At 55.7% G+C, this 23,243-nt stretch overlaps 2 protein-coding genes across 5 annotated transcripts in view; both read right to left on the bottom strand.

Moving 5' to 3' along the window:
- The window catches only part of TRIM8 (tripartite motif containing 8), a 16,366-nt gene extending 10,111 nt beyond the window's left edge, over positions 1-6,255 (bottom strand). The window contains exons 1-2 of one of the 2 annotated variants that reach the window (XM_027112450.1): positions 4,701-6,255; positions 3,332-4,563 (exon numbers count right to left, since the gene is read on the bottom strand). In XM_027112450.1, the coding sequence (XP_026968251.1) occupies positions 3,332-3,901 (570 nt within the window). In that variant the 5' untranslated portion in view covers positions 3,902-4,563; positions 4,701-6,255. Of the gene's footprint in view, positions 1-3,331 lie in introns of both variants that reach the window. The other variant, XM_027112449.1, reaches the window with a different exon arrangement.
- Positions 6,256-12,476: 6,221 nt separating this feature from the next.
- SUFU (SUFU negative regulator of hedgehog signaling) overlaps positions 12,477-23,243 on the bottom strand; it is a 110,642-nt gene continuing 99,875 nt past the window's right edge. For all 3 annotated transcript variants that reach the window (XM_027112447.1, XM_027112446.1, XM_027112448.1), the window contains exons 11-12: positions 18,202-18,270; positions 12,477-15,748 (exon numbers count right to left, since the gene is read on the bottom strand). In XM_027112447.1, the coding sequence (XP_026968248.1) occupies positions 15,659-15,748; positions 18,202-18,270 (159 nt within the window). In that variant the 3' untranslated portion in view covers positions 12,477-15,658. The remainder of the gene's footprint in view (positions 15,749-18,201; positions 18,271-23,243) is intronic.

Below are 23,243 nucleotides of genomic sequence, written 5' to 3'. Positions count from 1 at the left end.
GGCACAACTATGACCTGAACGAACACACACACACACACACACACACACACACACACACACACCCTGCATAGCCCTTCACAGATATAACTAGGCCTTATCTTGGATCTTCTTTCTATGTTGAAGGAGGTCATGAGATAGAGGTGCTCCCAGCTCATACCAGTCCCGAGTTCCTCACATGAACCCCTAAACCCAGGGGCTGGAAGAGGGTTTGACCACCTAGGGCCGCCACACCTGAGTGCACCTGGATATCCCAATCTGGGGCCCTTAGCCTCCCATAGCCCCAAGGGAGAACACATTTGGGGTCTAGGCATGTCTTAGAGTGTTCTCTGCGGTCTACCCAATGGGCATCCAGGCCTCATGGCAACGTGGCTTACACATTGGCTTCCCAAGGGCAGAGTGGGGCAAGGACTTCGAAGGCCTGACTCTGAGACCCCCGGCTAGTCCCCTGCTAGGCGGAAGCCCTGCTTGCATTCCTGCTGGGCCCCAGCTCTAGGCCGCTGCACAGGTGGGTGCTTTGAGTGTGCGTGTGGAGGACCACCAGGGGGAGATTGATCAGCGTTTCCTATTCCTAGCCAGTAGGCCATTTCAGCAGCCCCTGCCCCTCCCTGGGACAACGGAAGAGGAAGCACAAGAAGCAGAGCTATATCTTAAGGTGTGTGCCACGTTTCCACGCTTCTGCTCCTGCATCTGGGATAATTCTGTTGCCTTCATCCGTGGTACCAGCAGAGGCCCTTTAAGACAGACTCCCTCCCACAAGGGAAAAGAAGCCCAGGAAAACACCCCTCCCCATGGCTAGCCTAGAGAGGATGGAGTGCAAAGGGTTCTTCCATTCAGGTTCTTTGTGGCTCACCCCCTCCCCTGAGGGTGGGGCCCCTCTTCCTACTCGTTCAATAAGTCCAACTCACAGTGAGTGGCACTGGGCCATCGAAGGGTTTCCAACTCCAGTGCCCTGGGACACCAGAGAGAATCTGGAGGGCCTGGGGTAGGGGAGCCTGGAGAGGGACGAGACTCAGGCTGTGGGGCACAGATGCTGAGCGCACAGAACTGCACATCTGGCTGTGATGCAACCCGCTACTTCTGAGCCTGCCCACACCAGGAACAGGAACGAACACAAGAACACACACACATACACACACACACACACGCACGCAGACGCACACACATGGAGCTGCTGACAAAGTTCAGGGCCTGCTTCCATCCAGTTCCTTCCATGAGCTGGGGGATCAGGGACCTGCCGGTAGGAACCCCAGGGTATACTCTGCGTATGTGTGCCACCCCCCATCCCCCAACTATACAGACAGGAGACAGGTGCATTTGAGGGCAAAGCAGACAGTCTCAAAGACACTCACAAACACAGACCCACATCTACAAACACCCTCTTACTACCAAATCAGGTAAAATTGTGTTTTCTCCCCCACCTAAATGAAAGACACCTGAGCTCACACCCACCAACCAACCACCGATACAACTAAGGGCAAAGCCGCAGATGCAGGCGCACATTCACTCATCACCCTGGTTGCTGTCCCCTCTTCTGTGCCTTTCAGCCCCATCTCCACCTTTCCCTTCCTTTCATTTTCCACAGTCAATCCCAGGACAGAGAACCAGACAGCCTTCCTTTCTCCTGCCTCTGCACTTTTCCCAGCCTCCTCCCCAGCCCTTCCATCTTTATTAATAGCAGCAGCTTCCCAATACTAGGGAAAGTCTGGGCTCTGCCTGCCCTGGGTGGGGGGCGGAGTACACTAGGGGCTCATTTGTTCCCCTAGGCCTCTGCCTTTTCCATCCCTGGTGGTGGGGGGAGGCTCTTCTCTCCATCCCCCACCCACACTTCCTTTAAGAAACCAGAGGCTCTGTCCTGGCACAAAACCCCAGATCTAGCCCATCCGATTAGAAACTAATTATACAGCAAATTTTATTTGTTATCCCTGCCCTCAGCCTGTGGCAACCCTCCTGCCTTTTGTTAGTGGTATGTGTATGTTTTTTAATTGCTGAACAGTGACTCATTCTGACTGGTCCCCCTACAGGAAACAGCCCCCATCTACAACCGTCCCCTGCTCAGAGCTTCCTCATAACCAAGCTCCCCACTGGCCTCCACTAGCCTCCAGGGGCCCCCACCCATAAACACTCCCAGTCCTACCAAAGCCCAACCTCACCCCCATGATATCACACCCAGGCCCCAAGCTGGGGCTTGAGATGGCTCAGACAGTCTCAGGCCAACCCCTTCTTTCTGGTATGACTCAACCCTGAAAGCCAGGGGACCTGGGAGGAACCCAGGAGGAGCCCCCCTCCACTGAAGGGGACGGAAGTATTGCTTCAGTCCAGCTCCAAAGCCAGGCCAGCCCCAGAGGCCTGAGGGGGAAGGCGGTTTTGACATTGGCTGCTGCTACAGGGTGTATACAATGGGAGGGGATGCGGTTCCGTAATCACCCAGCCGGCAGCCCAGGGGAGCCAGCTGCCTGAAACCAGATTGCAAGGCGGCTCAACCTTAAACCCACAGGATTCTTCTTCCATCTTCCACTTCTCCTCCCCAAATGTGGGAGGGCTGTGATAGAGGGCTGGGCTGGGAGAAAAGCGCTCAGAGTGATGAAGACATACTTTAAGGTGTGTTCATGCAGACGCGTGCAATACGCACAGGCACACAGTGGGCAGCGATTCTTACACATGGGGAGCGGGCTATGGGGAATAAGCCGAATAGCTGAGATGCTGTCCGGTGATGCTGTTGGCTGTCCAGGCCTTGGCCAGATAGATACCAGGAGTTCTGCTCTCCCTCCGGAAGCTCCCCCTCCAGCCCCCCGCCCCCCCCAATGTGTTTCCACTAGGGCTTGAAACTAACATGGCTGCTTTTGTTTACTTCCTCATTGGTATGCCAGCATCATGGATCATGTCAGCCACAGCAGCGGCACCAGGACACTCATTACATAAACAGCAGCTGGAGAAGCAGGACCTGGGTCACTCCCTTTAGTGACTTCCCGTAGGGCCTACGGAAACAACGCCAGGGGAGGGAGCTGCGCGCAAAACAGAAAAGCAACAGCCAAACTCTATCCCTGACAGCCCCACACCTCAATTCTATAAATGCCTCACAAGATGCCCCTATGAGCACAGGTGCAGGAATATCAAGTACCGATCGGGGATCCTACTTCCCAGGACCTTGCCTCCAAACTTAAGGAGGAGTTTGTAAGGGAACCTCTGGCCTGATGTCACAAGAGTCAGCCTGTCCGGATGGGTGATCCCCAGGCGGTAGGGAGAGAGAGGGGGAGAGAGAGAGAGGGGGAGAGAGAGAGAGAGTGTGTTTGTGTGTGTGTGTTGTGCGTGTGTTTGTGTGTAGGGTACTTGCCCGGATCTCATTCCTCCGGATCTCCACGTCGCACACCGAGTGTCCCTGATGCGCACCGCTGTAGTAGCAGCAGTACTGGCACACGGCCACCTGCTCGGCCTCGCAGTGGTAAAGGCGGTAGGCGTTGTGTTGCGGGCAGCTCCAGGCCCGCACATCGTCCGCCTCCACCAGGAGGTGCCCGCGGGCGGTGGAGGGCTGCTGCAGGTGCGTCTGCACGTGGGACTGGCAGCAGGGCGCCTCGCAGCGCAGGCAGACCTTCTGCGCCGGCAGCGGGGGGCCACGGCGGCAGAACACGCAGTGCAGCGCCGCCGGCGGCTTCTCCACGTGCAGGGCGTTGAACTTCTCCACGATGTTGGTGAGCTTCAGGTTCTTCTCCAGGCCCGGCTTCTGGTTGTAGGCCTGGTTGCACTCTGGGCAGCGCACCAGGCCGCTGTCCTTGGCCCACGCCTCGCCAATGCAGCCCCGACAGAAGTTGTGTTTGCACGGCAATTGCACCGGCTCCACGAAGACATGCAGGCAGATGGGGCAGATGAGCTCCTCCTCGAAGCAGTTCTTCCAATTCTCCGCCATAGCGGCTGCGGGCAGGGGGCCCGGGCAGGTCTCCCCAACTCCCCAACTCTGGGGGTCCGTCCGGTGCCACTACAGGCCCACGAAGCCCCGAGCTCCGGGCCCCGGCGGCCCCGAGAGTCGCTCAGTCACCAGCGCCTTCCGCGCGCCCGCCCCCCAGAGGAGGGAGCCTCGGTCCTCACGCAGCGCGCGCAGCCGGCTGCGTCTCCTCCTCCTCCTCCCGAGCGCCTAGCGGGAGACCGCGGACTGCGCCAGGGCCGCGGCCGGGGCACCAGCCCTGGAGGGGAGTGCCGGGGTCCAAATTCCATATAAGAGGCCGCCTCCCGATCGGCGCGGCTAGGGCAGCGGCGGCCCACGGCCTGCACTCGGCCCCGCGGCTGACATTGGGGCGCGCCCCAAGGCGGACAGAGCCCGGGAGCCGCACACTTCCTCCAGCGACGGCGGCGGCAATGGTGGCTCTCTCCTGGCTCGCCGGCGCCGCGCCTCCCTCGCCTCGTCCAGGGTCTGAGAGGCCGGAGAAGCGAGTGCGGCCGCGCCAAGGACTGCTAGATCCGGACCAGGAGGGCGAGGCAAGCCGGTCCCCGGGCCGCGGCGCGGGCGCCCCCCGGCTGGCCGGCCGTCTGCGGGTGCGGGCTGCGGGGCGCAGGCGGGCCGACTCCGGGGCACTGCGTGAGCGCAGGGGCAGTCATTCAGATGAAATTCCAGTCCCCGGCCAGAGACACCAGCCCGCCTCTGCCTTCCTCCTCCCTTCACAAATAGAAACGGAAGGGGGAGGGAGAGAAGTGGAAAAAAAAAAACCAACCAGAAAGGGAGGGAGAAGAAGCCCCGTCGGTGCTCCGGCCTGACCCCCTCGTCGCTACTTCTGCGCTCCCCCGAGGCCCGGCGCCGGGCGCCCCCGCCGCGAAAGACCCCGCTCTCCGTCTCCGCGCTGGGCGGGCGCCCCGGCTCTGCCGAGGAAAACAAGGATTGATCAAACTAGAAAGGAATTTTTCTCAACTGCTAATGAACAGGAGGCTCGGCTCCCGGCCCTCCCCTCCCCCCGGCCCTCCCCCTTCGCCACCCCGGCCCCCCTCCCCCCCCACTTTCTTTTCTTCTCGGCCTCTCCTCCGGCCTTCGGGGCTGCGGTCGGAGCCAGCCCGCGGCGGCGGGGCCGGGCCAAGCCAGTCGAGCCGGACTGCCTCCCTCAGCGCCCAGCCATCTTGGGCTCCCGGCGGCCGCCGCGGTGGCGGCCGGGGGTTCGAGCGCGCTCGCTGGAGGGTCCTGCAGCGTTCTTTCTATCTCTCTCTGTGTTTTTTTTTTTTGTTTTTTTTTTTTGTGGTGGGATTTTTTTTTAAGGGGAGTGCTGGCAGCCTCCCTCAAATTAGGAGAGAGAGAAGGGAGAAAATGCCAAGTCCCGATTTCTCTCCACCTCTGCTCCACCCACCCCGGTTCTTTCCAAAATATAAAAAAAGATTAGAATTGGAAGAAGTCGGCAGAAAGGCGAGCGCCCGCGGCCCCCGGCTGCTGCCCAGGCGACGCGTCCGGGGCGGGCCCGCGCCAGTTGCTCCGTCGGTAGGTCCGTTTGTCCGCCCGCTGCTTCTCATCTGGGGAGGGCACTCCGGGCAGGGTCTCCGCAGCGGCTGTCGCCTCAGAGCTTTATCCTCAGATCAAAAAAAAAAAAAAAGGAAGAAAAAACCCCCCAACACTCTCATCACAGCCACCTTCAGCCATCTTGCGCGTATTATTATTTCAGGAATAATCTGTTTAATAAAAATAGCTGCGTCTCTAGCCCCCTCCCCCGCATCCTGGGCTCCCCGCCCCCTTTTAATAATGATCTCGATAATAAAAATGATGTGCGAGCCGGGCAGTCCACGGCTGCCTTTTCCTGCCTCGGCTCGCTCGGGCTTCGGCTCTCCTTCTCCCAGGAAGGGGACGGGGGTGGGGGGGTGCTCGCCGCTGGGGCTGGGGTGTGGGGGGGGTGCGTCCCTGCTGCCCGCCAGTCGGCCGTCTCAGCCTTAGCAGGGAGGGAAGGGCACCCTCGCAGCTACCGCACCGTTGCGAGGACGGCAAGCGGGGGAGGGGCCCCGACTCGCGGGACCGGCTGGAGGGATGCACAGAGGTCCCCGATCTTCCCGCCACGGCCTGGCCTCGGAGTCTGAGCCCGGGGATAGGGAGGATACAATGGGCTCGGAGCAGAGTGCGGCTGGCAGGGTGGAGACGCGGGCGGGCAGCGGGCTGCGGTGAGCCGGAGTCCCGAGCTAGGGCGGAGAGAGGCGGAGGGTGGTGTCCCTACATCAAGGCCGGTCCCGCTACTCTGCAAGGGAAGGGCGGGGAGACTGGGAGGGGGAGGAGAGGAGAAAGCAGCAGCGTAACAGCGGCGCCTGTAATCAGCACCCGCTGGTTCTGCCCACCCGGCACTGGAGAAATAAGCAGACGCGGAAGGGGGGAGGAGGGGGCGGGGAGTATTATCCGGAAGTGCTATTACAGCTGCTGGGGCGCCCGGCTCCTCCCCTTTTCCCTATCTGGAGTTGGGGGCTGTTCCGGAGATTATTCCTGCTATTGGTCTCCAAACTGAGGCTCCGCCTCTTTAAGGCGGGGCAAGCCGTGGGCCTCATGTGACTTGCACTAACTTCGGTTACCTTAAACATTGGGGATGGGGGTTGAGTTTCCGCGCTTCTTAAAAGGGAGATGATAACATTGCGGGGTGGGACCACATCTTTCTGGGCCTCTTCACCCATAGCTCTTTTTACCTGAGAGGGAAAGGAGGGTTTGTCAGTCTGCTCATCTGTCAGATGGAACTGAGCAGTGACTTACAAAGGTTCACTGTGCAGCAATTTCCCGATATCCTCAATACTTTTCCCTATATATATTTTTAAATACGTTATTTATTTATTTATTTTTGGCCAGGCCTCGTGGCTTGCGAGATCCTAGTTCCCTGACCAGGGATCGAACCCATGCCCCCTGCAGTGGAAGCACGGAGTCTTAACTACTGGACCACTAGGGAATTCCCTTCCCTACATTTCTAACTTAGAACTACCAAGCAAAATATGCATTATCTCTCTTCAGTTAATAAGGAAATGGAGGCTTAAAAAACTGGGGTCAACCAGTCAGTTAACAAATATTTAACAAAAGCTTCATGTCCCAGGCGTTTTTCTAGGCCCTGGGGATTCCCTGGAGAACACGTACCAAACTTTTTTTAAAAAAATTAAATATGTAGGATAATTTCTGTGATAGAGAGTACGGGACTCACACAGTACTCTCAGAAAAAGTGACATTTGAGCTGAGACCTGACTGTTCAGGAGGGGTTGGGCAAGTGACAACCTGGGAAAAGAGTGCTTCAGTCAGGAGGAAAAACAAATGCAAAAACAATGAATCAATCAGGCATGTTCCAGGGCAGAAAGAAGGCCTGCGGTGAGGGAGAAGCCAGGTAGGGACCAGAACACACAGGGTCATGGTAAGGAGTTTGGACCTGAAGCTGGTTGTGAGAAGCTACTAGATTTGGGATATATTTTGGAAGTAGAGCCAATAGGACTAGATAGGATTTAGACATAGGGTGAAGAGGAATCAACGCATAATAGTAATGGGGTAGGAATGGGATCAAGATGTGCTTATCACTGTATATATATATAGTATATCCTTCTGAACTTATGATTTGCGCCTCAACAAGAGGCTGGGTGGTGGTGCCATTTACCCAGAAGGAGACAATTGGAGAGGATTAGGTTTGGGTGGGGACATTTTTAATAGTTCTAAGTTAAATCTGAGTTGGTTTAGCTATCCCAGTGGAAATCCTAGAGGAGACAATTGTATATACAGACTCAGAGGGGAGGTTTGTGCTGGAGATTATGGATTTCAGAATCATGGGCGATTATGTTCTGAATGGTAGGGACGTCCCTGGTGGCACAGTGGTTAAGAGTCTGCCTGCCAATGCAGGGGACATGGGTTCGAGCCCTGGTCCAGGAAGATCCTACATGCTGTGGAGCAACTACGCCCATGTGCCACAACTACTGAGCCCACAAGCCACAACTACTGAAGCCCGCGGACCCTAGAGCCCATGCTCCGCAACAAGAGCAGCCACCGCAATGAGAAGCCCGCGCACTGCAACAAAGAGTAGCCACAGTTCACTGCAACTAGAGAAAGCCAGCGCGCAGCAACAAACACCCAATGCAGCCAAAAAAAAAATTTTTTTTAAGGTATAACTGAGATTCAAACTCAGTTCAAAATGACCCATGGGTCCCTGATCCTTCCATAAAACCAGTGAGCTTCTCTGCTTCAGGACCTTCAATCTCCTTATTCCTGATTGGGGGGTGGAGGTGTTAATGTGGGCTCTTCAAGGACACAGCATGTGTCTTTTAGTACTTTACATCCCCTTACATGGAATGTCTTATGCTGAATGAATGACGCATGCATGCATGTCTGAGTGAATAAACAAGGAGAAAGTGGTTTTCTAGCCCTAATCCTCAATTCCATGCTCTAAAGACAGTGCAAAGAAACAAGGTCTAGATTGGAGCGTCCTTCTCTGGCCTCCTCACCAATGACCTCCAGGATAATCTAAAGGCTTCCACTCATTTATCACCTTTCTAGACGGCTCCCCTCGACTTAAACATCATACTCTTCTGATTTTCTTCATATCTTTCTAACCACAGACTTCTCCAATTTCCATCTCCTAAACGTTGGCTGCCCTCCATGCTCTTCTCTTACTAACCTATACCTGCTCCCTCATTTACTCCTAAGGCTTTATTACTGTCTATATACTGATGACTCCCCAATCAGTCTCCAGCTTAGATCCTCACCCTCCTGGGTGCAAACCCATGAAACCAACTGTGCTGTCCACCCAGATGTCCCACAGATACCTTGAATTCAACGTACTGGAAACTAAAATCTTCATCCTCTTCGCTTTCCAGCCTGCTGCCCCTTCAAAATGTTTGCAAATCTTGACTATTTCTTAACCTCTCCATTACTTCACCACAAACTCTTGCCTAATTATTTCAGTAGGTCCTAATTGGTTTCTGTTTCTGCCCTTATGTCCTGGAGTCAATTCTCAACAGAGTAGCCAGAGTCATCTTTGAAAAGTATGTCAGATTGTGTCACTCTTCTGCTCACTTTATAATTGCCAGCAAGGTCCTACAGGATCCGGCCTCTGTGTAAGTAATCTCCTATTATCCCCTTTCTCTCACTCTGCTCCAGCCCCACTGGCTGTTCCTCAAATACACCTGGTGTGTCTCCCATGCCCCACCCCTCCAGGCTCTTAGCAGTTGCTCCTCACTTTGCCTGAACCAGTCTTCCCGTAGATATCCCTACTGCACCCTTCTTCCTCTCATTGAGATCCTTTGTTCAAGTTAGCCTAGGCAGTGAGGCCTTTCCTGACCTCTGTATTTAAAATGTGCCCCTCCCCCAGCCCTATCTCCCCTCCTCTGTTGCGTTTTCTTTTCTCCATAGCACATAGCTCCATGTACTATGTATTCTACTTTAAAAAAATATTATCTTCCATTTCCAAAATATAAGATCTGTGAAAGGGGTTTTCTTTAATGCTGTGTCCCTGATGCCTACAGTGGGACCTAGCACATAGTAGCTGCTCAATAATTATTTGTTGAATCAATGAATGAACCCCATTCTCTCCATTCCTACCACTTCTACCCTAATCTAGGCCTGACTGGTCACCTTGCCTCCAATCTAGTTCTCTTTCAAAATGTTCTCCATCCAGCAGGCAGGGGGATGGTCCTACTGTGAAAGCTGGATGACTTAAGCCATGTACTCTAGGCAATTGGAACTCCACAGTTCCCAAGAAGAGTTTTGGGGCTTTGCCCATGTTGTTCTGTCTGCCTGGAGAGCTTTTCAAAGTATAGCCCCACCTTCTTTTGCCCAATTCATCCTTAAGCATCAGGTTTTGGCTTAGATGTCATTTCTTTCAGGAAGGTTTATAAATCTCCCCAGACTGGGTTGGGTACCTTCTCTGTGTTCATATCCTAGCATAGCCCTTTAATAAAGTGTTAACTCTAACTGAGCAATTACTATGTGCCAGGCATTTCATGTGTATTATCACATATAATCCTTGCCAAACCTCTGTGAAGTGAATATCCACTTTTAGAAGAAGAAACTGAGGCACAGATTAGTTAACGTGCCTCAAGTCAAACTGATAACAAGTGGTGGAGCTGGGGTAGGATTGAAAGCAGCTTACTGCCTTCCCCTTTTAGGGCTCTTGCAATTGTTTCCCGGCCCGTCTTCCCCCACTGCACTATGAGCTCCTTAAGGCCAGGCCTGTGAAGAGTCTCCCAGCATAGAGCTGAGTGCCTGCCACACGTTTGTTGAAAGGACAAGTGAACGTATTTTCTAGTTCTTACCATTTCCACAGTGTTATCGTAGTGGCTCAATAATGCTCAGGTGGCCTTCCTCTGACTTGTCAAAGTTAAGACCCAGAAGCTCCATTCTCCCTCCTTTTGGTGCTTTCAGCACTGAGACGGCGTGTGGGGTGGTAGTGGGTGAAATTGGCAAAACAGAGGAACAGCGTCTGTTCTTTTAGTTCTCTGGCCCCAGGAAGGCCACTGCTCACCTCACAACCCCCTCAAAGTCTCCCTTGCCCCTCAAGTTCCTCAGAAGGCTGTGCTCACACAAACCATGGACACCCACCAGCAGTCTTTTTTGCCCTTTCCCCACCCTGCCCGCAGCTCTCCCGAGGAGACTTCCTGCACTGAGGAGGAGGGGCTGGTTAGTCCCACCATAGCCCATGGAAGGGTCCCGAGATGGCCACCCCTCCCAGGCCACATCCTGCCCTGCCCTACGGTCTCGGTCTCTGGGACATTCCTCTCCCTTCTGCTGCCCAGCTAGTCCCTCCCCTCACCCCACGCTGGCCTCCCAACCTCAGAGCCTGGCAGGCTGGGTTGAGTCACTCATTTCCAGCATGCATTCTCCTTCTGGTCAGGCCAGTTTGGCAAATCTCTCAGGCTCCCCAGACCCATGGCCTTGGATTCTGTGGGTACCCCTCCCTAGGGCCCCTGATCCCCCAAATAGGGCAGAGCAGACTCCTGGAGGAATGTACAGGCTTTCGGAGGAGACATTAAAGATCACATGGACGGCTTCTCCCCTCCTTAAACCTAGGGACAGAGTCTCTGCTCTGGGTCCAGGAGCCCTTTTCTTTCCAGAAACAACCCCAGCCTACTCCTGTCTCCCGGAACCACCTAAGCACAGAATCTCGCTATTCTGTTTTCTTTGGGACAAGAACTTCACCCTGACCCTGGGTCCTTCCAGGCTAGTCAGATGAGGAGGATTAGATAAGCAACCTGCCCCCAGTCTCCAAGGAGAAAGGGGAAGGGGTGTGGCCTGGGCCACCCTGGGGTAGTCAGCCTGGCTCCAGACCCTCCCAGCTCCCTTGCTCTGACTGCCAGAGGGACTGAGGGCCCCAGACAGGACCTGCCCCACTGCTGAGGAGGGGCGGGGTGGGGTGGGGGGGGGCAGCCATAGTTCAGCAGGAGGTCACAGAGGAAGGAGGAGTGACCTCCCCCTGGGGCAGGTCCCACAGATACAGCTGCATCTCAAAGAGGACAGGGAGGGGAGCTAAGAGACCCTTCACAGGAGCTGACTCCTTCTGCCCCCTACCCTCTTGTGGTGCCCCCAGGACCTCTGCAGAACCCCCTCAGTGCTACAGCTCCATCCTGAGGACCAGAAGAAAAGGGCCCTGCTATTCCCCAGGACAGACAAGCAGGCCTAGTGGGAAGGGAGAGAATGTGTTTGGGCCCAGAGCAGTCCTGCGGCTTCCTGGACCCTGCCTGGGTGTAGACCCACTCCTGCCTGCCTCTAAGGCCCCCGGCTGTTGCCTTCTCCCGCTCTAGCACTAGGCTCTGCTCCGCCACACCAGGCCCTGGAGAGATAGGAGCTGGGTGATCCAGGGAAGGAAGATCCACCTGCCTCCTCACCCAGACCAGGCCCAGAGGATTTAACAGGAAGGGTAGGCTGGCCTCTGTGTCACCCAGCGGGCCAGTTCTGAGGCTGCCCCTCCATCCTCCCCACAGGCCCTGGATTAGGAGGTTGAATTTAGGTGCCTGGTGAGGGGAGCGCTGTCTCTTGCTCTCGCTGAAAGGGGCGTAAGGACCTTGCATGAGCCTCTCCAGCCCCACAGAATGGCAGCTGGGTCTGTGGTCCTCCTGCAGCCCACACTGGACCTGAGGGGCCGTGGGCGTCTGCCTCGTATAGCTGGCAAACAGCATAGGGGAGCCCCTTCTTCTTGGAAGCTTCAGCCACGGGGACCTGAGGAAGGCCCGCCTTCCCAAGGGAAAAGGGTTTTTTGGTGAGAGGTGGGTAGGAGAATGAAGCAGAAGCACAGTCTCCCCAGACTGTGTTCCACCTCCTACCCCCCTGACCTTACAGGCATTCAAGACCAGTGAAAGAGAGCCTGTACCTGTGAGGTCATTTCTGCATGACTGAAGAGTCACAGGCCATGTGATCCTGCTTCCCTGGCACCCTCTCCACTCCCAACATCAGTCTTCAGGGCCCTTCCACAACCTGGCTTCTTCTAAGTGGCTGAGTCCAACCCACCCCCTCTGGCAGGGCCCCTGGCTTTCTGCTCCCCTACTCCAGGCAGCCAGAAAGGAGCACAAGACCCAGGCACTTCTGCAAATACGTTTAATGCACTTAGATTACACAGAGGAAGAGGGGGCAGGAAGGAAACGACATCTAAGTGAGTCACCCAAAAATTCTTACAAAAGTCCCAGGCTGGCTGCAGCCCCCAGGAACCGAGTCACCATTGACATTAGAAACTAATATAAAATTTTACAAAAGTCTGCTCATTGCAGCATTCAGGTACTTGTACAAAAGGAGGGCTCTTTCTACAGGGCTCCTGACTTACAACAGGGACCCAGGTACCTCACCTGGCACAGGGACCTGGAAGCCAGAGAGGAAAGACAACCAGATAAAAAAATACAGTCAAGGGAATTCTCTCTTGGTCTGCCCCATAGGGGCCGACCTTCAGGTTTTTTCCCTGCTCTCAACGCAATCTCAAAACCCAGTCTCAAGACCCTGTGTTTATTTTTTAAAACGTCCTAGCCCTTTAGACTCTCCCCAGGGCTTCCCAGCCCCTGCCCTGAAGCCTCGCCTTGGGAAGAGAAGGGCAGGAAGAGGCACCAGCTCCCCAGCCAGACCTGAGACATTGCATGAGCCTCTCCAGCCCCACAGAATGGCAGCGGGGTCTGTGGTCCTCCTGCAGCCCACACTGGACCTGAGGGGCCGTGGGCGTCTGCCTCGTATAGCTGGCAAACAGCATGGGGGAACCCCTTCTTCTCGGAAGCTTCAGCCACGGGGACCTGGAGGGACGGGGTAGGATGGGGCAAGTTTCGAGGAAGCCTGTGGAAGAGGCAGATTTAGGGAGGGAGGAATGAGGTCAGGGCTCCCAAAGAGCTACAGGGAGGGAAAGAAGGGGTCCATCTAGTGAGCGTCCATCATATGCCAAGTGCTGTGCTGGGCATGCCCCATGGTCAGCCTCGCTTCATCCCCAGTGAGGGTCCCCTCTCACCAGCCAGAAGCTCAGTGGAGGGCCCCCTCGCTGAGAAACCTCTGGAAGGCACCACCGCCTAAGGGAAAGGAGGTCTGGGCAGAGATGGCGAATGTTCTACCACTCCCCCAGAGCCCATGCACTGTAGGGAAAGGAGATGGAGGCTGGTTCCAGCCAAATTTTGGAGGTTCCCCACCTTCCTGCCCACCTTCCCCAGGGCAGGAAGGGGCCACGGGCTTCACAGGCTCATCGTCTCAGAGCTCCCCTGCTTCCCTTCTGCCTCCCACACTGACAACAAAACTTAGCTCAGAAAATAGCCCTTCCCCCCAAGCCAAACCAGGCAGGTAGAGGCAGGTCCCCAGAAAGAAAGAATCTGTGGAGGGGCAGGTCAGGATGGCGAGCAGGGAGGCAAGCCAGTGGCACCTCTTTGGCCATGAAATGTCTGAAGACAAGAGCTTTAAAGGCAGGGATGCTGTGGTGGGTGAAGGCCAGGAAACGTCCTTCTGGAAAAGTCCCCAGAGCAGAAGGCACAGCTGCTGCCAACATCAGGTCCCGAGGGGCTTCCATCTTCGGCGCTTGTGTGCGTGTGGGGGCGTCTCTCCCAAATGCCAGGCTGATCCGCCGTGAAGCTCTGAGTTTGATGGGGTTAGCCAGGCAGCCCTGCTGGTGTATGCAGAGAAGGAACCAGACCCGAGTGGCCCCTTGGAAGTCCAACAGCCTGGCCACTACCCTCACGGCCCCTGGAGGCAACTCTTTGGCTAGACTGCTCATCAGAGGCGTCCTGCACCCCGTGGGCCTCCTTGGCACTCCCGGTGGTGCCTGTGTGTATGGTGGCTGCAGACAGGGACAGGGCACGGGCCTGTGTGGTCCATGACAGACAAAAGGACTTTGCTTTGGAAAGGCCTGAAGGGTGATCTCGGAATAGCCGTCCCTGGAGTTGGGGCTAAGAGGGCACGAAAGGGGCTTTGCTGATTCCAGGTCGAAAGTGGGAGACAACCCAAGAAGAACCCCAAAACCATGGGCCAGAGACAGGCTGGCTATGAGATAGGAAGACCATGAGATCTGCAATACTGGGGTGAGGGACCAAGGACCGAGAGAGGCCAGGATGCAGGAAAGGAGACAGGACAAGGGGTAGAGAATGAAGGATGAGAAATGAATGGATGCAGGGAGGGCGGGAGGGCGGGAGAGTGCAGCGTTTGCAAAACCAAAATGAAAGACATGTTGAGAGGTTGATTTTTCTGTTTTTAATAAGCCAGAGTCCTGCAGCCTGGAGGTTGGGAGGCCCAGGGGATGAGGAAATGGGATGGGAGTGGCAGAGAGCTGGAGACCCAGGCCCTGAGTGGCAGGTGGGGATGGTCTGTGAAGCGCTGGGCTTCGCCCTCTCTCAGGCACGCCTGGTTGGGAGGAAAACACCTGGAAGGTGAGGCTGCAGTCACCAAGTCTCGGAGGTCCTGATGATCCTTGAACTTTGTGGGGACCCAGTCCAGCTGGGAACCAGCAGCAGCCCTTCCTGGCCCCAGCTAAACTGGGCTCAAGGCTGCATGGGGGAGTGCCTCGGCTCCACCAGGCCCAGCTGGGAAGAAAAGCCTCTCCGCGAATCTGGCTCCTCCAGGGCCCCGGACTGGCAGGCGAACATTGGCACCTTCTCTGGTGGCAGCTCAGGGGGAGACGGCCCCAGGCCCTTGTCTGAGAGAATGAGAAAGTTCATCTGGAAATAAAGTTCTGTTTAAAAAACATTATATAGATGGCTTCTGGGCATCTTTGAAGAGCAATAAAATACCATCCGGTTTCTACAAAATAAAATAAGGAGGAAGAAAACCAAACACGATCGAAGGAATCGTTCCATGGCCAGAGGAGCTTGACTAACAAAGGCTCCCCAGAGTTGAGCTGGGCAGCGCAGGCGGCCACTCCGCCTCCCTGCTGCTGGGCTGTGTGGCAGAGGGTAGGTGAGAACCAGGCCTGTCTCCACCTAGGAGCACATCAGAGGTCCGGAGGCAAATCTCAAAACGGAACCTGTGGCAGTGGCAGGAGGGGAAGGTTGGCATTTGCCCAACTGTGGCCCACTGGGGCCAGGGCCTGGTCACATGGCTTGGCCGGCTGCCGGGGGAGGCCCCCGAGCTGCAGGTGAGGGGGGGGGCCTGTGGCCTGTGCGTGGCATCCCAGCGGGCTACGGGCGCAGTGGCTGCGTGGTCATCCTCACACTTGTCCTTTTATTTGTGGGAGTCTCGTTTACGCAGTTGTTACACTGGAGTCACCGGGGAGCAGCTGGGCTCTCCCTTGGCCCCTGCAGGGCCCAGCCCAGGCTAGTGCAGCGGACTGTCAAACACCATGTCAGGTAGGATGGAGACTTTGAGCTTCTTTTCGGGCCAGCTGTACTCTTTGGGAAGTTTGAACTGTGGAGGGGGAACAAGCACAGAGCCAGAGTATACATGGTTAGCAGAACCCTCTGCCTTCTTCCCACGCTGCCTAGAGAGAGGCCAGGACCCTCACCGAGGCCCCGTCCCCTGGGTGCTGGGGGCAAGACAGGCCACTGGTTGCCTGGCTTCAGTCACCAATGCTAGACCCAGGTGGGCGGCTGGGGTCAAGCTGCTGGAGTTCGCTGACCCCTCCTTTCCCCTTGCCCTGCCAATAATTAACTGGGGTTGGAGGAGGCTTGTTTTCTAACACTTTCTTGACTGTGCTGACCTCCCTCCAGCTCACTTCCTTGGTTCTGCCTCAGGCATGTAAGGAATCTGCTCCCTGAGGCCCAGGGGCTAGAGGATGGGGGGCAGGGGAGGGTGCAGATGCTACAGGGAAGTGGCTTGAGGTCTGGAAATCTGCGGTCCTGTCCCTGCCATGGCTTCTTTCTGAGGCTGGTGGGGAAGAACGCTGGAACTGGCCCTCTGTAGCCTTTGCCAAAGGGTCCCCAGAGAAGGAGGTCCTGGCTCGGCCTCGGTGGGTGCCGAGAAGCACGGCTAGTGTGGCTTAAGGTGATTTCTTGGGCCTGGTGCATTCTCGAGTGGAGTAAACCCCCATCCTGCTCCCCCTTGTTCATTCTCACCTCCTTCCCAGGGTTACCAGCCTGAGAGAGGTGCCAGCAGTGGCCAAGGAGAGCCCAAGGTCTTCCTACCCGACTCCCCGGAATCACTGATTTGCCTACAGTTGTGTTTCTCGAGCTTCTGGTGGGGGTAAGGGAAGAGGCTGACCTATCTTATTCCTTGTGTATGCTAGAACCCTGCATGGGTCCTATGGTGCTCATAGATGCTCCGCGATTTAGGAGCAGGGTCTGCCTTTTATGACTCCAGCTGCCCCGGGGCCAGGCAAGAAGGCAGGCCAGGCTGGGAAGGAGGGAAGAGCAGGGCCTTCAGCCTGCCTAGAGCTGGTGCTGGCAGTGGGTGGGCCTGACACTTCCTGGCTGGCTCCCTCTCCCTCCCTCTGATGGGGGACTGTCCAAGCCAGGACCAAAGTGGAGAGTAGGGCAGGGTGTGGGGACAGCCTCTGGACAGGAAAGAAAAAAAAAGTCATTTTTAGTGACCTACTTTCCTAAGCTCCTCCTGGCTCCTGTCCCTCCTGCCTGGACTACCCCCCTTCCACCCCCTCAGCACCCGAGCTGAAAGCAGCAGTCTGGCATGGTGCCGTCCCTGTGCGACATGGCCTCTCCGGAAGCACTTCTGGGCAGCTGGCTCTGGTCTGACTGAATGGGAGCCAGGCTTCAGGGACCGGTGACTTGCGGGGGTTGACTGGCCGGCACAGACTGGGTACTTGGTGACTTCTGAACGTATAAATGAGTTAATTTACCAAGCCACATCCCAGAGGAGAGAGAAGACACTATCCCTTTGGGGGTGACCTCAGGCTCTGAGGACTTCCTGTTCACCTGGAGACCTGGACGGGCCAGTCCTGCCCTGTGCACTGTCCTCCGCCCCGTGGACGTCTGTCGGAGGCCTCCGTGTCCTGGCTGACTCGGCCCTGGAAGCCCCGGCAACTGGACGCTCCAGCCCTGGCTGAAAGCTGGCTCCTGCCTGACTTCGCTCTAGCTTGGAAGCCTGGCCCCTGGGAGGTGAAGGTGCTCTCCCCCAAACACACTTCCTGGCACAAAGGACGAAGGAAGGGTCTCTGCCCCGGGGCAGGGGAGGCCCAGAAGAGCAGGAGGACAGCCAGCTTTGTTAATGTTCCATTAACCTATTGGGCAGGGCACTGAGGCCAGGAAGGCTCAACCCTGGGGTGCTGCTTGGTAGGAGGCCGGGGGGAGGGGAAGGGACTTTCCAGGATGAGGTAAATCCCCACAAATGAGGATGCTGGGAACAAGGAAGAAAAACAAAGGGGATTATGGGCTCCATTCCTATACCCCAGCAGAACAGCCAGGGAAAGCACAGGCCCCCACCTGGCCCGCCAGCTTGGCTAGGGCTGGAAGAGATGGACCAGAGGGGAGAGCTCATGGCCAGAGAAGGGAGGAAGGAGAGTGGCTCCTGGGTGGCCTGAGGCAAGAGCAGGAGTCCCTCGCTGCCCACCAGAACTCTCCCGTGGAATGTTCTCTGGCAGCAGGCGTGGGCTTTCTGTTCAGAACCTGCCAGGGAACAGCAGGGACTGAGGAGAACTCTGTGCTCCTCAATGAGGAGCCTGAAGGCCCTGGCTGCCTCTTCAATGAGGTTCTCAGGAGTTGGCAATTCAGACAATTTGCTGGGTGTCCTTACAAGGGCTGGCAGTGGGGTAGGGGGTGGTTCAGGGAAGAGAAGTAAAGTCATTTAACATCTCCTTTCCAGCCTATCTCCACACGTCAGACACACACACACACACACACACACACACACACACACACACACGCTCCTGGAGACTGGAACCTGCCGTCAGAGAGAATCAAACAGCTTACTTCCTCTGGAGAAGTCAAATCTTCCAAGTCCTCCAACATTTTCTCTACAAACTCTTCAGTCAACAGAATCTGGGAAGAAGGCACAAGACAGGCTTTTATTATTATTTTTAAATATATGGTCTTTTTGCTAACTGCCAAGCTATGGACCTTTCTTCAGGCCATTAAGGAGCTATGAGGCCACTGCAACGTGTTCTAGGGACACAGGGAAGGGCCTGTCGCCCACATGCCCACCACCACCTGCCTACCACATCAGAGGGACTGGAGCAGAGGAGGAAGGACATCAGAGGACAATGGGAAGCAGGGGGGGACATCTGGAGAGACGGCGGTGCTGCTCCCAGAAGGGACACGAGAACGGGTGGGGAGGAACCCCTGTTTTGGCAGTTCGGGCTTCCTGCATGCTGCAGTATGGTAGTGGGGAGACAGAAGAGCCGAGGGGCAGAGAAGAGAGATTCCAACACTGTCCTTGCCCAACCAGGTTCACTTGGTAGGACAGAAGGGATCTGTCTGGATTTGGAATACGAGCCTCGTCTGGAATCTGGAAATGCCCCGGAAGGTACATCCAAGAACGTCTGAGCTGCAGAATTTGGAGATTGTACACCAACCTCTCTCATTTTACAGAAGGGAAAGGGACTCCTTAACTCCCACTTCCATCCGTGGCCTCCACCTCCTCCCAGACTGGAAGCTCCCAAACCCCTGCCCTGTTGGCCCCATTCAGCCACTGAGTTCTTCAAGCTTTCCTTTAAGAAACCTCTTCTCCAGGGCATCTCCCAGCTATCCCACTTTGCTGTTCTAGTCTGGTGTCTTGTGGCTTCACGCTTTGATGTAGAGGACAGCCTGGTCCCACTATGCGGCAGGCACAACCACCACCCTCACCCCCTAAAGCAGTTTTCACAGTTAGCAGCAATGTTCAAGGGTACCCAGGGCTTCCTCAGCCTGGTGGGCCGTCTTCTCGACTGGCTCCTCTGCCCAGCCTGACCCCTTCTGCTACCCCTCTACCCCCGTGCTGGTCAACGGGGCCCCCTGACCTCTGCAGCAGACCCTTCTGTCCCCCCGGGCTGTGGCTCTCCCCGCCTCGTTCTGCCTTCTCCAGCAGCCTGTGAACGCCCGGGGTGGGGGTGGGGGGGGACGGAGGGAGAGAACCATGAGTTGAAGACCAAGGTGAGGGGCTCCTCTGAGGAAAAGTCCCCTATGACAAGGAGGAGGATCCAGGACTTGAGAAAATACCCATCAGGTTTCCCCTGGGAGTTGTCCACTCTGACGAGAACCTAAGTTTCAACATGTGGAATAGAGTCAGCTTGTGAGATCAAGTGAAATGGCAGAGAAAGGAAGGCGAGCAAGCAGGATCACTGGGCGCCTCACAGGACGGAGGGCTCCGAAGGAAGGAAGTTGATGGGCTGGAGGTGTGAGCAAGGAATGAGAAAACTACCCCAAGTGAGCAGGTAAAACACCACCACATCAGGCACCGTGCTAACCGCTCATGTATCTTATCGCCTTCCAGATAAGGAAACTGAGACACAGATGGGCTATGTGATTTGCCCAATGTCACGTGGCTTGTGAGCAGCTGAGACAAGATCAGGTCCCGGTCTTGCCTGGACTCTTAAGTTAGCGCCCAGAGCACAGCTTCCAAACCCTAAGGTCTTACCCTCATTTACTGATCCTTCCACTCGTCTGCCCATCCATCTATTTGATTCCATAAGCATTCCCTGGGTGCCTCTGCTAGGCCTGGCCCTGGGTGGAGCCTCAGGAACACAAGCATGAAGGCAGTCCATTCCCCACCTGGACAAGCACCTTCCCGCGCTTGACAGGGAGCCAAAGGTCATCTCCTTCTCAGGCTGCAAGCCCACAGTCAGGGACAAAACAGCTCCAACCACTGGCCCACAACTCCTCCCCAAGGTTTCTGTTTGAGGAGCTCAGGCTTCAAGTGGAGACAGAGACAAGGTTTAGACAGGCAAAGCCAGTCCAGGGAAATGCCCACCTGAGGTGCCCCCTCCCACCTTCCTCCTGGTTCCCCAAGGCGGGACTGGCTGGCTCCTCTCACAGACTACCGAGACCCCTTCCCAATCCCACCCTGACCCTTGCTCCTCCTGCTTTTATCCCAGGGCTCCCCTCCCCACTGCCCCCCAAAGCCCAGAGTCTCTCTACCAGTTATCACCAGTCTGCTTGAGTAGTACAAAAGTCACATTCACATTTTTGGCATTTCCGGGGCCTGCTGCCATCTCTGCAAATGCTAGCACAAACACAAGCATACCTAAAACCCAATTATATTACAGTGGCTCCAGTCCGGGCCAGGCTGAACTGATTTCTAACCCACAAATACTTCGGAGGGAGGACATTTCTGCCAGAGAGGTAAATAGGCCTGGCACCGTAGCTAGTGCTGGGGGTAAGATGGGATTGTGGGAGGGTTCACAGGGACGGTGACCACGCAGAGAGACTCCAAACAGCTGTAGAAATGGTAAAGGTAAACCCACCAACACTGAGTTCAGCCCTAAGCCAGTTCCTCTGACAAAGGTCTGGAACTGGTGGTGGAGAGAGGGTATGTTATGGTGGCCTTTGGTACGATCTGTGTGCGGACTCATTTTATACTCAGCTGGGGGAGGGGATGGTAAGACCGAAAAAGGGGACAAACCCTAGTCACTCCTCAATTTTCATTTTTGGTGATTTGTTGGTTCCTGCTGGAAACTTCGCATTTTAAAAGAATTAAACGGGGAAAATTATACATGAGATCTCCATGATATTAAGGGTGACATTCCCTGCAAAGAAACACGACAGACTGTCATAGCTCCAGGCACCTAATTTAATTTCCTTTGGGAGTTAAACCTTAGAAGCTTGGATTGAACAAACAGGCCCTGTTCTTTGTATATTTCAGACCTGGAGCTGAGAATGTTAACAGATCTTATCAACAGGACACTGGAGATAGACAGCTATGATGGAGCAGCTCCTGGGCGCTCTCAGGAGGAACAGACTCGCCGTTGTGATGCAACTGTGGGAAAAGCCTGTGCAATTCTGGGGCTTCGGGCTCTTGAAGCTCCCTGGGTCCCCATGGAGCTGCCTGGCTCTGCCACAAATAATAACAGGAAGGGTTATGATAATGACAGTGAGTGGTAATAATACCGCCAACAGCAGAAGCAGCGCCTCCCCCGTGTGCCAGGCACTGGGCCAAGTGCTTGACCGGTATCATCTCACTGAATCCTTAGCGCGGTCCTGCAAGGGAGGTAACCAGCATTCCCATTGTGCAGATGGGCGGGTGTCGAGAGGAGACAAGTCTGGACTTTAGAAGAACAGTGATCTGACCTCATGGTGGTAGAAGATGCTCTTTTCCTGTCTGGGGAAAGTACCCCAATTCAAGAAGCCTTGTATGCTCAGAGCTGACTCCTCTCTCTCCTCTGATGGGGGAGGTGGAGGTGACTTTGGCTTCAACCAATGGCCTGGAAAACCAACGACACATCTCCCGGCCACCTGCTCAGCTCAAGAGGGCTGGAACCCTGGGCGTCACAGACATGCAGCTGCTCAAAAACCAGGATGGCCAACTGGAAAGGAAGGCAAACCATGCCCCAATACAGTTTCCAAGTGGGGACAGCAGGTCAAATTTCCAGGTCAGCTTGGTAAATGTGTACATAAGACGACAGTTGCATTAGTCCAGAAAACAGCAGTAGAAATAATAATAATAATGAAAGTAGCACTCATCGATGGTAGTACTCACCAGGAGCTGGGCATAAATGCTTATGTCTGTGCACAAGCAACCCTTGGAGGGAGAAGACTCTCTAGTGAGACGGGAAAGCCCCCCAAGCAATCTGAGCAGCAAACTCCCCTAGAAGGATTCTGAAAACCCAGAGATACCAGGCCCCATCCAGACCTTCTGAATCCAGACCCTCTGAAGCTGAACAGCTCAGGCAAGGCCAAGGCATCTGCATTTTTAAAAGGCAACCCCTCCCTCCAGGAGATCATGGTGGCGGGAGTGCTGGGGAAATACACTCACAGGGGAAGTGGGTTTGGGCACAGGTTTAACCAATACAGATGAGTTAGTGGCTGCAGCTCTACTACCAGCTCTAACTGGTGGAGCTGCGAGGGGAGCAGTGGCTCCCTGCCCCCCACTCCCAACCTCCACCTTTGATGAGGCTTGGAACACAGGCCAGCAGCTTACTCCAAGGTGCTCACACCCAGTGCCTTAGGACAGCCTGGCTGGTTGGTGAAGACGCAGGATTGTCAACAATCTCCCAATTCCCCAGGCCCCAGCAAGTTCCAGAAGGAACCTGAAAAGTGATCTTTCACCAATGCCTGCTCTGGGCAGGCCTGGCTATGGGACAGGCAGGGGCCCAGCTGCTGCAGATCTGATTCAAATGTCTGCGGTCAGTGATGTTTCTGAGTCTGCAAACAGCACTGACAATGCCCACTCCTTCCCCTTAGTATGACAAGCCACACTTTGTCTGGGGCCTTGTTTGCTCTTAGTGTTGACACGTTGTTCTTGCTTCCCAACAAGTTTGGCTTTCTTTTTCCTTCCCTTTCCTTCTCTCAGGGAAGGAGATGTGCTGTTTACGGGGCAGAGCCTGCCATGGAGCTGCTCTGGCACTCACAATGGCAGCGGGGGACACAAGACCAGGAAGCAGGCCAGTCTGCATCCCCCCAACCCCGACCGGCCAGACAGAAGTGAGAAAACAGCCCAGATGACCCCCATCCCCCAGGCTCGGGGGCAGAGGTGTGTGTGGCAGCTACCACTGCAGTGGTGGCACAGGGAGGCCACCTTCATTTCCTGTCCTTGCTGGGTGGTGAGGAGCTGCCTGAGGCGGCCAGGAGCAGGCTCACACTCCCTCTGCTCTGGCTGGCTGCCGCTGAGGGCAGAGCGGGCCGTCACAGTCCTCGCCCGAAGGGGAGGCTGCTGCACCTCCCTAGGCACAGTGCTGGCATTTAAACCCTAACGGCTGTACCCTGGACACTGAGGTCCCCATGGCAGCCCAAGCAAAGGTCTCCAGGGGGACCAGGTCGTGGCCAGGTTCACCAGTGGAAGGAGAAACAGCAGAGGCACGGAAGAGGAGCTGCCCAGGGCC

Source organism: Aethalodelphis obliquidens, unplaced genomic scaffold (genome assembly GCF_003676395.1).
Source record: "Aethalodelphis obliquidens isolate GAN/ISIS:26980383/991018 unplaced genomic scaffold, ASM367639v1 scaffold11, whole genome shotgun sequence".
Classification (NCBI taxonomy): Eukaryota; Metazoa; Chordata; class Mammalia; order Artiodactyla; family Delphinidae; genus Aethalodelphis; species Aethalodelphis obliquidens.
The sequence above is the reverse complement of the archived record's forward strand: the minus strand, read 5'-3'. Positions and strand labels throughout refer to the sequence as shown.